This window comes from Mixophyes fleayi, chromosome 7 (assembly GCF_038048845.1).
Source record: "Mixophyes fleayi isolate aMixFle1 chromosome 7, aMixFle1.hap1, whole genome shotgun sequence".
Lineage (NCBI taxonomy): Eukaryota > Metazoa > Chordata > Amphibia > Anura > Limnodynastidae > Mixophyes > Mixophyes fleayi.
The window spans coordinates 125,736,447-125,751,557 of NC_134408.1; the positions used below are offsets into that span (position 1 = coordinate 125,736,447).

General features: G+C 39.6%; 1 protein-coding gene across 6 annotated transcripts in view; it reads left to right on the forward strand.

Moving 5' to 3' along the window:
* TLK1 (tousled like kinase 1) overlaps window positions 1-15,111 on the forward strand; it is a 227,892-nt gene that overhangs the window by 186,740 nt on the left and 26,041 nt on the right. For all 6 annotated transcript variants that reach the window (XM_075180660.1, XM_075180659.1, XM_075180658.1 and 3 more), the window contains 5 exons: window positions 5,077-5,148; window positions 9,474-9,549; window positions 11,563-11,609; window positions 13,383-13,478; window positions 14,258-14,347. In XM_075180660.1, the coding sequence (XP_075036761.1) occupies window positions 5,077-5,148; window positions 9,474-9,549; window positions 11,563-11,609; window positions 13,383-13,478; window positions 14,258-14,347 (381 nt within the window). The remainder of the gene's footprint in view (window positions 1-5,076; window positions 5,149-9,473; window positions 9,550-11,562; window positions 11,610-13,382; window positions 13,479-14,257; window positions 14,348-15,111) is intronic.

Genomic DNA, 15,111 nt, shown 5'->3' on the forward strand with positions numbered 1-15,111 from the left:
CCCCGTATGCAAAACTAATTTCTGGCACTGTTACACAATGGCCTAGCTAGGTCCAGGTACAAGGCTAAAGCATTTTCTAGCACTTTTGTTGTATACATTTACCTGACAATTTTTTTTGCAAGTAACAATCAACCAGTAATGTCTTGTTTTTTGGACACTTTTAACCTGTTTCTAAAACTCTTCCAATACTTTGATTTATTTTCTTCAGACCATCTTACTGATCTATGGGTAATATTCAAAACTAATTATTAAACAATTATCACCATTTGAATTATTTGTGCACACTTGGAACAATCTAGAGATGATATACCTGAGATTTTGAGCACGTTCACAAAAATGAATGCTTAATTATTATCGTTCAGTTTTCCCCCACCCTGAGCAACCAAAGTGTTTTTCATGTAATGTACAATCAAAATGACCATACTTGGTAGATCGTATTTCTGAACAATAATTTGGGTTAGATTACATTGTTTTAAAACATTTGTGTGTCACACAGGTACTGATATTTCTATGGTCTCATTAGGCATGAGCGCATGGGACTTAAATTGTTGTGGTCAGCCAAACATTGAACAGTTTGGATGTGTCTCTACCCTAAACAGTCAAAAATACCATCACAATGGACTGTGTCCAGCGGGACAAATAAAGTTCAACTTGACCTTCCAAATTGTTTGCAAATCCGTTAAGATTGCAGTAATCTAGGCACAGTACCCATGGCCAGCATTAAAAATTGAATACAATATGTAGAGGACCTGGCTCAAGAGTCCTTGTCTTCTGACAGATAAGAGGCACAAGATGAGTGGCCATAGCTCATGAATTGTGACACACTCATGTCTGTTCTCATGTGACAATTGGGTGTGTCGGACCAAGCTAGTACAATTGGAGCAATGCTTTCCTGAAAAGATGAGGGTTGGGAATTCTCGATGCAAGAGATGGTTGGGGAGTTTGATGGTGCTTGACAGTAAATTTCAAGTCTGTAGAGGCGATGAGAAATGCAACAGTAGAGTACTGGGAAGTAGGAAAATTAGCAAGAGAATGTTAGTAGCATTGTGTGGTACAGACAATGTATCTTCGTGCCTGTACTAAGCTATAGAACATATAGTAGTTGAATGAGTTGAAAAGAAAACATGTATGTGACTACAGGTAGTGAAAAATGTTCTATGTAAAATGATTTCATTAAATGGTGCATATTATATTATGATGTCCCCATGTCCTCTAGCGTTTTTTTATTTTTTTTTATTTCTTTAATACATATTACATTGTGCACTACCCACTCGCCCAGGAGCAAGCATTTTATTCTGAGCTCTCTCCTAGGCAGGCTTCCTTCACAGTTGTGATGTGTAGAGGAACGTGGCCCAAAAGCTAATATAGTTCCGTCTCTCTTGGAAGCCAAGACAAGCAGTGCTCCCTGGTTAAAATGTTTCCCTTGTTTTTTTTTTTTTTGTTTTTTTTTGCTTACACTCTGTAGTAAAACAAAAAAAATAATGCTTGAAGAGCTGCTGACAAATCTGCTTTAAAGTATATGTGAGCACATTTAAACATTGCACCATTTTATTAAATAAGCCCCATAGTGTATTATAGTGGCACAGTGGTGACCAGGCAGCGTGGTGGAAACAGAACACTGTCATTCTGCCATAGTCTGTAAGGAGCTGACATTCGGGAGCTGTGGGGTTTGCAGACCCTGGGGTGATCGCTGTCAGTGCTGAAAGCTGGGAACATGGTAAGTATCACTAATAAAACAGATATTAAAAAATAATAAATATATAGGCAATCTTATATTTTGGAGAGTATATGCAGGAATATTATCCACTAGTTGATCATCGTGCTTTACAGGATATTATTTCGGGATTGATTAGCCCGTGCAATTGCTTCTTGTTCTAGACTAATAGGGGACTCAATTGATTTACATCACTGCGAGATGTGCCAAGCCAGTAGCACCAAACAAGGAGAGCAACTTTCCAAAGGCACCTCTTAATCACTCAGCCAGACTTTAAAAGTCTTGTTACTAAAACAGCTGCAAACATAGTGTAGAGAGTGCAACCCTCTTTCTTGAGCTCCTTAACTCTTCTGTTCCCGGTGAGGCAATCACGGCAGACACTAAAAGGTTTAGTTAGGTTAATTACTGTTTGAGATAATTAACCCACAATATAGGACATACTGAAAGTAAAACACATCATAAAAGACTAACTTGTAACATTCTCGAAATTGCACCATGACAAGATATACGTTTTTCTAAGCAGAGTGGCTTATATTAAATAAGAACTAAGGCAACTGTTTTTATTTTATTTGGAAATGGAACCCTTCCTGCTTCCAGGTAGTAAAACTGTACCATTTGTGGGGTACTTGTTTGCTGCGGCACCCTGCTTATTCTGTGTCGGGGAAGCTTATTCGTCTGAGACACATATCTCGTCCAATCCGCTTCCCTGACACACTGTGACCGCAGACCGTCTGCAAACTCTCCATATGCTGTAGCAGTACTTGTAAGTTATCAACATGGGTGTTTGGGGCGCTTTGTTTAAAACTGAACAAGCTGATGAATACAGATTGCTTTTGACACAATCCACATCTATTTCTAGTATCTTGAGCTTATGAGGATGATTTTATATATACTATATTGGTGAATGCTATCTCCTTTATATGAACCATACTCTTCTGCATTGCATCTTTATGGTTTGACTATTACAGACCTCCTGTGTGGGAATGCTACAGTGCCCACACCTTATGCTGTTTGTACTAGAACATCCTAAAGCATTGATACTCTTACCTTTTAACAATAAATAGAACAGCACAGAGCATTCTATATATTTTTCTGTGCACCTCTACACTGGTAATCATAAACCTCTGCTGCTATATTTCATTTACCTTATTTGTTTTTACTTGTTTGTGGTATACTATATAGAATTTCTCATACAGCTTGTACAATTATGTTCCTTGTGTGTTTAATATATATAAAAAAAAAATTTAATATTGAAACCCTGCTTTCAGTTTAAGGAATGAGGCCTTAGTGTGAAAAATAGGAATATTTGCATCTCCTGAAGCAGACGGTGACCTTGTCATGGAATGTGGCTCTCCCATGGTTTTACCTTAATCATATACTAATCATCTGTTCATGTGAGGCTGGGTCTTAGAGCACATGATCTGCAGGGAGTTTATAACAAGCCAGAATAAAATAGAGGAGGCCAACAGGTCCGTTCCATTTATCAGTCCATGAGTATAAAAGCACCGTCTCCTGAGCCTTTGTATGACGGTAATTTATATTGTGTGGCAGGGGGACAGTCACAAGTCTTTCACTCAGGTTTGATACTTTCAGCACAAGTTTCCTGAACGGCTTTAGGTCATGACTTCCGTTAACCTCCTCTTGCTAGACTGGCAGATATGTGGACCTCTTACTACCGTTTGTAATTAATCCTTCAGTGCTCACTAATTAATGCAGGATACAGTCAGTGCAAGCTACATTTAGAACGGAGGCACGTGAAACCACAAGATGGCTGAACTGGATTAATCTGTTGTCTTAGTGAGAGCCAACCCTGTTGGAAGATGCATTGCTTCCTCCTCCCTGAATTGTAAACACTGGATGTTGCCAGGTTTTAGGTGTCAGTAGAGGTTTCATGTTTTAATGGACACAGAACAGAAGCAATTGTCTGGTGCTGATTCCTGTGAAGGCAGCATGGACCAGACATGTATCATTAGTGCTCTGGGGGTGATTGCTGTGTCCCAGTGACACTTTAGTGTGCACCAATGCTGCTTAAAGTGGAATGTGAACATTTTTTAGGTATCCTTTATGTGACTACATTTTGCTTAAAAGGAGAATCATTTTTTTCCCAAGAATCCATATGCTGTATGTACTAGACGCAGTGTCCCTGAATATTGAACCCAGTGTTCTTTACGTAATAAACTTCAATGTTCATAGTATTGCTTCATCCTCTGCCATGTCTTTTTGTGTTTAAGTTTCCAATGTGCCGATCGTATTGGCATATGTGTGTTTCTCCAATCTTGAAAAGTCACGTAACGTCCGGATTTTTTGCCTTTCTGCTCCACGGGAGGTTTCTGTCCTCCCTGAGCTCGCCTTATGACACCTGCGTTACGGTTTGACAGGTGTACCGCCCCAGTCAAGCTCCCCACCTGCCACTGTCCTCGGAGCAGGTGGGAGAATGCATAGTCCTACGGTTATGTGCCGACAAGAAACATGGACCGTATTTGCCCATCCAATTGTACATGTCCATATTTACTAGATCCAGTCCAGAACAATTTCACCGCAGCTTGTCACCCGATCTGTCTAAAGCTAAAATCCAGGCATTCAGCAGTAATGTTCAGCTTTGTGTCCAACATGGCCACAGTGGACAGATCCGACAGCTCAGCGCTTCAGTGAGTCGATGATGGTGCAAACACTGACAAGTCAGTGGCTGGCTGTATTTTCACCTGGGAATGTTTGAAATGTTTTGAATTTTAATTGCACTCCTTCGTTTTCCGTGCTGGATGGAGCTCCACACATGCAGCAATTTGGGCCAAATTGGCCAACAAAATTGCCATCTTTGTTGCCAGCCTTAGATAGCTATTAAATTCTAATGTTTTCATCTGATAGTGTCGAATAGGGTAGGCACATTATAGCTGGTGAATACTGCTAACCACGAATCTACTCTACCTCCTTTAGTTTTACTGAAACGTAAGTGAACTGTGTCATTATATAAGTATCCGTATGGCAGATTGTTGTAAAAGATATAATTAAGGATGTGTTCTACGTAGAACCTTCACGGGACAAGAGAAACTTCATTCTTTGCATTTTTATTTTTTTTTCCCATTTGTACATGATAGGTGGGTAACACCATGTTCCAGATCAGAGGTTATTTCGTAGATAATTCCAACTAGTAGATGGACATTAAAATGATAAAGCTAAGTTGCTATTTGTTTAACGAAAAGAAAGCTGGTTTCACATATTTTGTTTGGTATATGCTATTTTTACCAATTGGTTTATTCTCAGAGGCATGATAATCCTGATTCACTTAAACTGATCCTTTGTCTTTCACAGTTCTGTACCTTGGTCATGTTGTTTATTTTCTCCTACCTATGTTTGTTTAACAGGCCTCAACAAACAATGAAAGCTCCAACCACAGTTTTGGAAGCCTGGGTTCTTTAAGCGACAAAGAGTCAGAGGTAGGTTTACTGTGTGCGGATTCTTTTCGTGTATTCTGCATATTTCCTAACTTGGATATTTGTTATATTTTGTATTCATCTTCCTCTTCCTGTAATCGGAAGAATGTTCATAGCAGAGACTTGTCAATTATGTTTATTTCTGAGTATTTATAGATCCTAATCACATTTCACAAGAGTCTGACTGTGACGGCTGCCATTCATGCATCAGGTTTCAGAATGAGTGGGCGTTTTTAAAGAGCCAGTGCAGTCTAATCACATGATGCCCACACACATCGTCACATGACACTTATTATTTTGCACCTGCCTGTTGTCCAGCAGTAAGGTCCATTTTGTTTTTAGAAGTTACATGACCTGTTTTAGTAGGCAGCGATACCAGATCGTGTTTGTATGATAATTGTGGCGTTAAATTTTAGGAGCTTTCTCATGGATGCTCATGCTTAGTTTCTTTTTTTGATCTGCTAGCGAAATCGCTGCTTTATACTTCAATAGTTTTTTTATAGCTTATGTGTGACCGCTTTTACATTCATTCCAATAGACCTGGATTTTAGCACCTGGATTATTTTTATTTTTTTTATCCGCTAGATGAAAACGGCACATAAAGCACTTGCAAGGGATGGAATCAGCTAGTGTGCCTACAAAGAGCAGTACCATAGAGTTTATAAATATGAAATAACTGCCAATATCTGCTGTTTTTTACAAAACCTAAAAATATTGCTTCCAAAATGCTGGTGTGGCACTAGCCTAAGAGAAGAACAGAGCAAACTACTCTGCTCATTTTTAAAAAAAAATTGCCCAAACAAGATTACAATCTGAGAGGTGTGGGATAGTCTTCATACATAAGCCATTGGAATAACAATTGTAGCAGTTAATGGGGATATGTTCATGTATACTGATACTGTGCTAGTTCCTGGCACCCGACAGTTGATAATTACAGGAACAGCACTAATTCCTGGCGCTGGGCTACTGGGTAATTGGCTTCTAAAATAATACACACTTGTGTGTTTGTGGTAGAGAATTTAGCTCCACTTGGGCAGGGACTGATTTGAATGATTATAACAGACATTCCCTGTAAAGCGCTGTGTATTATGCTGGCACTAAATACATAAAGGAAGGTGATGGTAACAGAATGCCTTCCATGTGCCTGCTCAGATTTCAGGAGTCCTCACCTCTGTCACACTTTTGGCAAACGTGCAGCTCATACTAATTAAATCTCATAAACACGTGCAGGCTGATGCAATATATACAGAGGATTTCTTTACCTGAATTATTTTAGATGGTCATAAGTGACCCAATTTACACCTGAGGAATGTATCCTTAATGACCCAGCATTTGTTATATTAGGTCTTGAAAATGTCTTGCTGGCGAGCCATTATTTTGCAGGTTTGGCCCATTGTAAAACTAGCATCATTGTGCACTACAAGTGGTAAGAAAAGTATGTGAACCCTTTGAAATCTTCATCCAACTCTCAAGAATAGACAAACAGGCTGCTTAAACTAATAACACACATACTATTACACAGTTTGATCTCTTTATTGAACGCACCATGTAAACATTCACAGTGCAGGTTGGAAAAAGTATGTGAATCTTTGGATTTAATAAGTGTTTGACCCTACTTTGGGCAGCATTAACCTCAACCAAACGTTTGCTGTAGCGAGGGATCAGACCTGCACAATGGTCAGGGAGAATTTTGAACTATTACCCCCCCTTACTCTGTTCCTGTTCAGCAATATTGTTATGATGTCTGGTGTGAACTGCTTTCTCTAGATCATGTCACAGCACCTGAATCAGGATGAGGTCAGGACTCTGACTGGGCCTCTCTTGAAGGCTAATCTCTTAATGTTGAAGCCATTCAGTTGTTTGATTTTATTTTTTTGTTTCGGGTCATTGATCTGTTGCCTCATCCCCCATCTGTTGAGCTTCAATTTCTGGACAGCTAGCCTTACATTCTCCTGGAAAGTATCTTGATAAACTTTGACATTAATTGTCCAGGGCAACCCCAAACCATGTTGCTCCTTCCACCATACTTTACAGCTGGGATGAGGTTTTGATGCTGGTACACGGTGCCTTTTCTTTCCTCTACACCAGTGTTTCTCAACTCCAGTCCTCAGGACACCCCTAGCAGTACATATTTTCCATATCTCCTTGCTGGAGCACAGGTGTATTCATTACTGACTGACACAGTGTAGCAGGTGGTATAATTATGTCACTGGTCACCTGGCAATCCTGCACTGTTTGTGGGTCCTGAGGACCGGAGTTGAGAAACACTGCTCTACACATAGTGTTGTGTGTTCCTTCCAGGCAATTCAGGTTTTGTTTCATCTGTCCATGCAACATTTTGCCAGAAGTGGTGTAGAACATTCAGATGCTCTTTAGCAAACTTCAGAAGTGCAGAAATATTTTTTGGGACAGCATTGGCTTCTTCCTCCCATGAACACCATTCTTGTTCAGTGTTTTAAATATGGTAGACTCGTGAACAGATCTGTTTGCAAGTTGCAGAGGTTTCTGTAAGTCTTTAGCTGACTGTCTAGGATTATTCTTAACCTCTGAGAATTCTGCGCTGTGATCTTGCAGTCATCTTTGCAGGACGGCCACTCCTAGGGAGAGTGGCAACACTGCTGGGCTTTCTCCATTTATAGACAATGGGCCTGATTCATCAAGGTACATATCTGCCACTTTTGAGCGTATTGTGCCCAAAACCGTGAATGCAGCCCTGTCTGCTCTGTCTTCGAACACAAGGGGTACTGATTTCAGCCTGCAATTTTGGGCATTGAACGGCGCGGGGAAGATGAGTTTAAAAAAGAAAAACTTTTTTTATTTATTTTTTACTGTTTGAGCATTAATGACGTTATTATTAACAGGTGGCATTAAATATATATATATATATATATATATATATATATATATATATATATATATATATATATATTTTTATTTTTTATTTTTATTTTTTATTTTATTTTTTCTCTGTGCGGTCTTTGGCGAATTTATAATCCAATAGGTATTGGTTGTATCGTGCAGTGTCTTGTCTAGTAGAGCACAGTAGGCCTTCACCCGAATTTAACAGCGGATGTTTCTTTAAATCCGTACCTTGATGAATTCGGGAGTGCGAAAGCCAATATACATTCGTTTAATACCAAACGTAGGTTGCTCTCAGTATGCGTGCCCTGATGAATCGGGCCCAGTGTGTCTTACCGTGGACTGATGAACATGAAGGCTTTTGTATACCTTTGCAGCTTTATGCAAGTCAGCCATTCTTAATCTTAAATCTTCTAAGATCTAATCCAGGGTTTCCCAAACCCAGTCCTCAGGGCTCCCTAACAGTGCAGGTTTTCCGGATCACATGTGACATAATTAGGACCACCTGTGGATCTGTTACAATGTGTCAGTCAGTAATGAATACACCTGTGCTCCAGCAAGGAGATATGGAAAACCTGCACTGTTGGGGAGCCCTGAGGACTGGGTTTGGGAATCCCTGATCTAATCTGTTCGAAGCATGAATTTGTGAGTGGTTTTTATAGGGCAGGGCAATTTTAACCAGCACCTCCAATTGTCTCCTTGTTTGGATTCCAGGTTAGCGTCCTACTGACGTAATTAATTATTTTTTTTTAGAAACATTAATCTAGGGGTTAATTGATCTCGCTGTGTAACCAGTTTGTGCAGAAATCCAGATAATTCCGAAGAGTTCTCATAGTTTTTCTTGCCATTGCATGTTATCTACAATATACATATACAAGTTCATTAACCTTAAGGTTGTTTCATCTTTAAATCTTTATATTGTGATGGTGAAATGCAAACAGCGAAAGAGGGGTACATATGATTTGATATAAAACATGTTCATAGAGATTTCAATTATCTTTATACGAAGCTCCCCCCCTGCCCCACATACATTTTACCGTGGCCTTGTCAGATGGTACAGGTGAGTGAAATACAGGTAGAAGATTAATATATATACAATATAACTATGGTAGAAAGTGCAAATGTTTCACCCAGGAGCCGTGCTTACTACACACCCATATCTGAACTGCCTGAAAGGAAGTAAACATGTTATAATACAAAGGGTGAATATCAATATACATTCAGTTTCCAGACGATTTTAGGAGCCAATCAAGGAGTATACCTCAAAAGCAAACTAAGATCAGGGGAGTTTACATCCTAGAGAAGGACTGACAGGTGACTAGATATGAAATGAGCCAAAATAAAGAGAAAACCTTTTATATGTTTGAAAAATAAGGCAGTATATAATATGTATCCATTGTGGTGATAGGGTAATGAATGTTTGTTACCAGATACTTGACTCTGTCCTCTCTCCTGATCCTGGATTGTAGACCCCAGAAAAGAAACAGTCAGACTCTACAAGGGGAAGAAAGAGGAAAGCGGAAAATCAGAGTGAAAGCAGTCAAGGTAATTAGCTAAATATTGAGGAGATGAAAATGAATGTAATTAGCACTGTAACATCGTATATTGCTTATAGTTAAAAACCCAAATGTTTTTCATTCCTCACATTCTATTCAAAGGATACGTCCATGTATGTGATAGACGTTGGTTAGCTACACTAACTAACCTCTTGCCATGGCGAGAACAGAACCAGAGGTGATCCGTAGAAGGCTTTGCTATATGTGCGTGCTAGGACCCTGCAAAATTCAGGGTATGGTAATGGTCCAAGGTGTGGGACCCTCAGCAAAGAATTAGTATTGGGAAGAGAAGAGGATTTAGGAGACTTTATGTTTAAAGTGGTAAACGCATTTTGAGGGAGATTTTAGAGGCATGCGTATGCCAGACATCGTTTTATATCTTTCCTCTGTGCAGGATATGATCGTTGAGAGTGGTTTTCACCCCTTTGACTGCCTGTTGTCAGTGCTTTGGATACTGACCACAAACCCCTTGCCCCTGTGCCATGCTTTAAAGCTATTGTATTGAGAGGATTAGAAGACTAGGGTTCTAGAAAGAGATAAGGGCATTATGGAGCACAGATAAATAATAGCTGCTATCTTTCTGCTTGAAGGCCAGACGTCATGGCTCCTTCACAGTAACCGGCCAAAGTTCTATACTGAACATCTAATTATACGTTTGTCTCAATATTTCCACTAGATAATGGAGAGGGAAAATAATTAAAGTGCATTGCTACCTTTCCAGTGAAAATGTTTTCTCCTAATTGAGTAATTGGCCGGTCATGAGATTTGTTTTTTTTGTTTAATCTTCTTTTCTTGTTATGAAAGGAATACTCAAGGCAAACATTTTAATTATATGAAACGGCCACTTCCACCTGCTCCTTTACCTTTTTTTGTGAGTCAGTAGTTTGGAGACTTAAAGCTGCTTGTTCCTGTGTGCGTTCTGGTCGGGTTACAATAGGCTTGGCTGTCATTTATGGCCAGCTATTGCTGTCTTTTACTGCGTTAATAGCAGTGTATGGTATGATTATGACATTTAAAACCATGGGTTCCTTTATCATTTGCCTCACTTGGTTATGTATACCAAATAACACCCACTGCTTTTGAATTTTACTGTTGCCTATGATGTAAGGCAGTTAGGGGCAAATAATGCTACTTGTTGATGTTGTGGGCAGGATGCAGACCCATTACATACATCTTGTACAGAGTTACACAGGGAAAGCACTGTAGGGTCAGCAGTCGGACATCTGATTCAGGCCATTGTGTGTTACTTTCATGTAGCAGATATGTTTGGGTACTCCATTCCATGGAGAAGTTGGCTTCTTACCTTTACCTGAGGTGTCCAATGCTTTTCCTATAGTTTCAAATGAATAAATTAATTGGCCAAGTTACAGTGGAGCTCTGCTGAGATGAAGAACGCAGCGCGGGTTTTGTGTATGTTGGATACCATTTACTGCTTCAAAAATAGATCCTGATCCAGTTTTATTTTACAAACTCTCTTCATGGCTGTGCTCATTATTTAATTCTGCAGCCTGCAGCGTTTCGGCTCTTGTCTGATCACGGTGACATGATGTAGGTGATATTCTGTCTAATCATCCTATAGCTACTGGCCAGTAAATGTTACAGCACAGTGGCATGTTTTGTGTGGGTTTAAAACCCTGACATGACACAAGAGAATGTATTTTTATCTTTCCTATGTTTTTATAAATAACGCTGATTCTGTGAATCCAAACTCTGTGTAGCAAATATTACATATCTAATGTGATAAATCTTTTTTTTTTGTTCTGTAAGGTTATATTATCATTGATACTAGTGGCATGTATGTGCATACATTAGGTAGTACCTGCATACACTTTTAAAACGACACAATAACTGTATTGAAGTGAGTACCAGAGGAAGTAAATGCAGGAACATATATCCTCGTGTGGAGAAGTACAAATGCTGGAACAGATTAGGGAGCTATCGTACCTGCCATCTAACATGCCTGAGATTGTTGTTTATAACAAAAACTTTTTCCTTTCTGTAGGAAAGAATAGCGGCGGCCGTGGTCACAAGATTAGCGACTATTTTGATGTAAGTTTACAATACGGGGCTTAGAGGGGCACTCGCCAAAATAAACGGACAGTCTAACTTCATATTTGACACCATTATGCATATCTATAATATAAATGTCTAGTGGCGTGTGTTAGTCTGTCTGTCTGTGTGTGGAAAAAATAAAACCAAGCTGCAGCGCCACCTGCTGGGCGGAGTTATACACTGACCTACTAAATTCTTAGTGTGTGTGGGGAAAAAAATTCAGAAAGGGCTGAAATTTGGTATACTAAGATGTTTTTAATTTGTTAATTGTTAAAAGTGTTTATAAAGATTTAAAAAAAATATATATATATTTCTTGAAGGAGAAGTGACAGTTGGGAGTGGTTGGTGGTTGCCGGGGGTGACAGTGGGGAGTGGTTGGTGGTTGAGGCCTGGGCTATGGCCCAAATGCATGACAAGAACCTTTTTAGCACCTTAAGTAGCTTCATTTGACTAGAATGCATGAGTATCATGCACGGGTTAACTTGTAATATATATACAGCTTTCCTAGAGCTGCATACACGTTTTAGTAAAATGTGTGTTTAATATACAGATGTAACAGGCATCAAATATTCTTCTAATGCCGGTGATTTTGCCCATATGCAGGACATGGATTGTATCAAGTCAAAAGTATTTATTGTCACAAATTGACTCAATACCATTCTGGCTTATGCAGCACTGTATATTGGGCAAACTGCTTTTTGGAATTACTAGATCTGTTGGCCATACTAGAACCTGGACAGCCACAGGTTGCCTCTGTGCTATCTAATGCTTCCTCGCCACACAAGCTGTAGACATATTGCACTGGACCCATAAAAGTCGTTCTTGGCCAGAGACCTTTAGTGGTAACTCCACCTTCTAAACATTTTTATTTCCGCATAAGTTTAAGCATTTACTAAGTTGTTTGGCAAAATAAGTGACGATACTAATTGTGTATTCATTTCCCTATAAAGCACGTACTGGGACAATTAAATTAAAATGTACCACTATAGGAAATTCGAGTATAAAATTACTCCAGGAGGGTTTCGATTGCAGCATTATATCCAATTGCTGCCATTCTTCATGCAGAAAAATCGGGTACACCTATCCTGTAACCGTGTGGTGACGGCGCTCCCCCTCCGATCATGGTCATGTGGTAACTGTGTGACATTTGGGCAGTGCAGTGGCGTGGTGGTTAGCACGTCTGCCTCACAGCACTGGGGTCATGAGTTCGATTCCCGACCATGGCCTTATCTGTGTGGAGTTTGTATGTTCTCCCTGTGTTTGCTCCGGGTGCTTCGGTTTCCTCCCACACTCCAAAAACATACTAGTAGGGTAATTGGCTGCAATAAAAAAAAAAATTGATTCTAGTCTCTCTCTGTGTGTCTGTCTGTGTGTCTGTCTGTGTGTCTGTCTGTGTGTCTGTCTGTGTGTCTGTCTGTGTGTCTGTCTGTGTGTCTGTCTGTGTGTCTGTCTGTGTGTCTGTCTGTCTGTCTCTGTCTGTGTGTCTCTGTCTGTCTGTCTCTGTCTGTCTGTAGGGAATTTAGACTGTAAGCTCCAATGGGGCAGGGACTGATGTGAGCGCTGCGGAATTAGTGGCGCTATATAAATAAATGATGATGATGATGATGATGCCTGGCTGCTGTCTGTATAGTTGTCGGAAGGACAGACTTAAGCTCACTTTGGAGCACAAGTGAGAAGAGTCGGGAAATATTCATTGTGCCGGGACTCAATGTACATTACAAACTGTTACTCCACAGTGCAGTGATCATTTCCTGCCTTTTGTCTCCTCAGTACCAAGCTGGGAATGGTTCCAGTCCTGTAAGAGGTCTACCTCCTTCAATACGGTCCCCACAGAATTCTCACTCACATTCCACACCGTCATCTTCTGTGAGTCTCATCTCTCTGTGTTCTTATAGCGATTACTGCCAGATATATATAATATCATTTGTTTTAATTTTTGTTTACACATTTAAAATGAATATATGTAAAATATTTTTTTATTTGTCTGTGTTGCTTAATGAAAACTAATGCTTGATTATTAGGTATAAATCTTGCCCTAAGTTTGAGGTCTGTGTTTCCTTGTAACGGTACCCCAGGTTTGCCCAAACCATATTTAATATACACCTATAATGTAAGTGGCTTTATTGGCAGTGCCGTTGGTCTCTGACCAGCCTTTTAGTCAGTATTCTCACCATTGGAATCATTTTGAAGTTGTTTCGCTAGGGTCAGGCCATCGTTTTGCTATGATTCTTGGTTTCCTGCTTCCCTGTGTGTCCCCAGTTTTGTAGTGGGTGTAGGTAACCAGACTGATCATAGGAATGCCCCCAGCAGCTTGCAGGAGGCAGTGATGTGATTCTGTTAGTAATGCGAGGGCTGGTGTTATGATGTGAGGAAGGGAATGGGGTCAAGTCACAGACTGAGAGTTATAGAGGCAAAGCAGCAGATTCCCGCCATGGTACAGGGTAACATTGTTAAATATCTGTTAAACTGATGTGGGAATACTGTGCTGTCAAACACACTTCTATATGAAACAACGTTTGTACATCCAACTTGTATATTACATTTATACAAACCAATCTTTTCCAAAGCTTCCTCATAAAATATGTCTAGAAATATATATTATTATATAACAAAATCATATTCTTCTTTTTTTTATTATTTTTAAGGTTCGACAGAACAGTCCTTCTCCCACTGCATTAGCGTTTGGGGACCATCTCCTTACACCCACGAAACAGTTATCCTATAAACAAATTCAAGTAAGTATTACACTTCTTGCACAATGCTGCTTTCAGATGTCTTCAGTGAGTTTGGGCTTGAAGGAATTGTCACACAACTCTCTTCCTTGCTCCCTACTAGAAGACAACATTTTACAAGTCTAGTATCGGAGAGACCTTGGTGAGATTTAAAAACAAACTCCACTTTTGTGATACATAGCATCTTTATACTAGGTCATTTACTTAATAAAAAGTGTATCCTATGTTTATTCATGTTATGAGGGGAAATTGTTTGACATACTGGGGATACATTGAACCTGAGACCATCTTTGCCAGCAAGTTGCTCCCAAAGATACCCCCCTCCCTCTAGTCCCCAATACTTCCTTCGCTTCACATTTCCAGTGTGAATAGATTGAAAATAAAAAAGACTGTTAGATTTTCAGTAGTTCCTTGTTTCATTTTAAGCTGTTATATTGTCACATTTGCTCTAAAACATTTATGAACTTCATCTAATGTTCTCCGCAATCAAGCAAACAGAGATTAATAGAGCCGATCAGTCATGTAACCAATTTTTACTACAGCTGTATAACCATACTTAAGAGCTAATTTAAAAAGATAAATGAAGATGGGCATCCGCTTTAACCAGCGCTGGGAAATTGAACGCAATTATATTACCTTGGTGAAACAATCATAGTGATGCTTCATATAGAATAAACAAGTTAAGCTGTTGCCCATTGAAGCCCTACAAATGCTGCAACCATCCAATCAATGCTCCCAACACTGTCAGAGGCCTGAAACGGAAAATT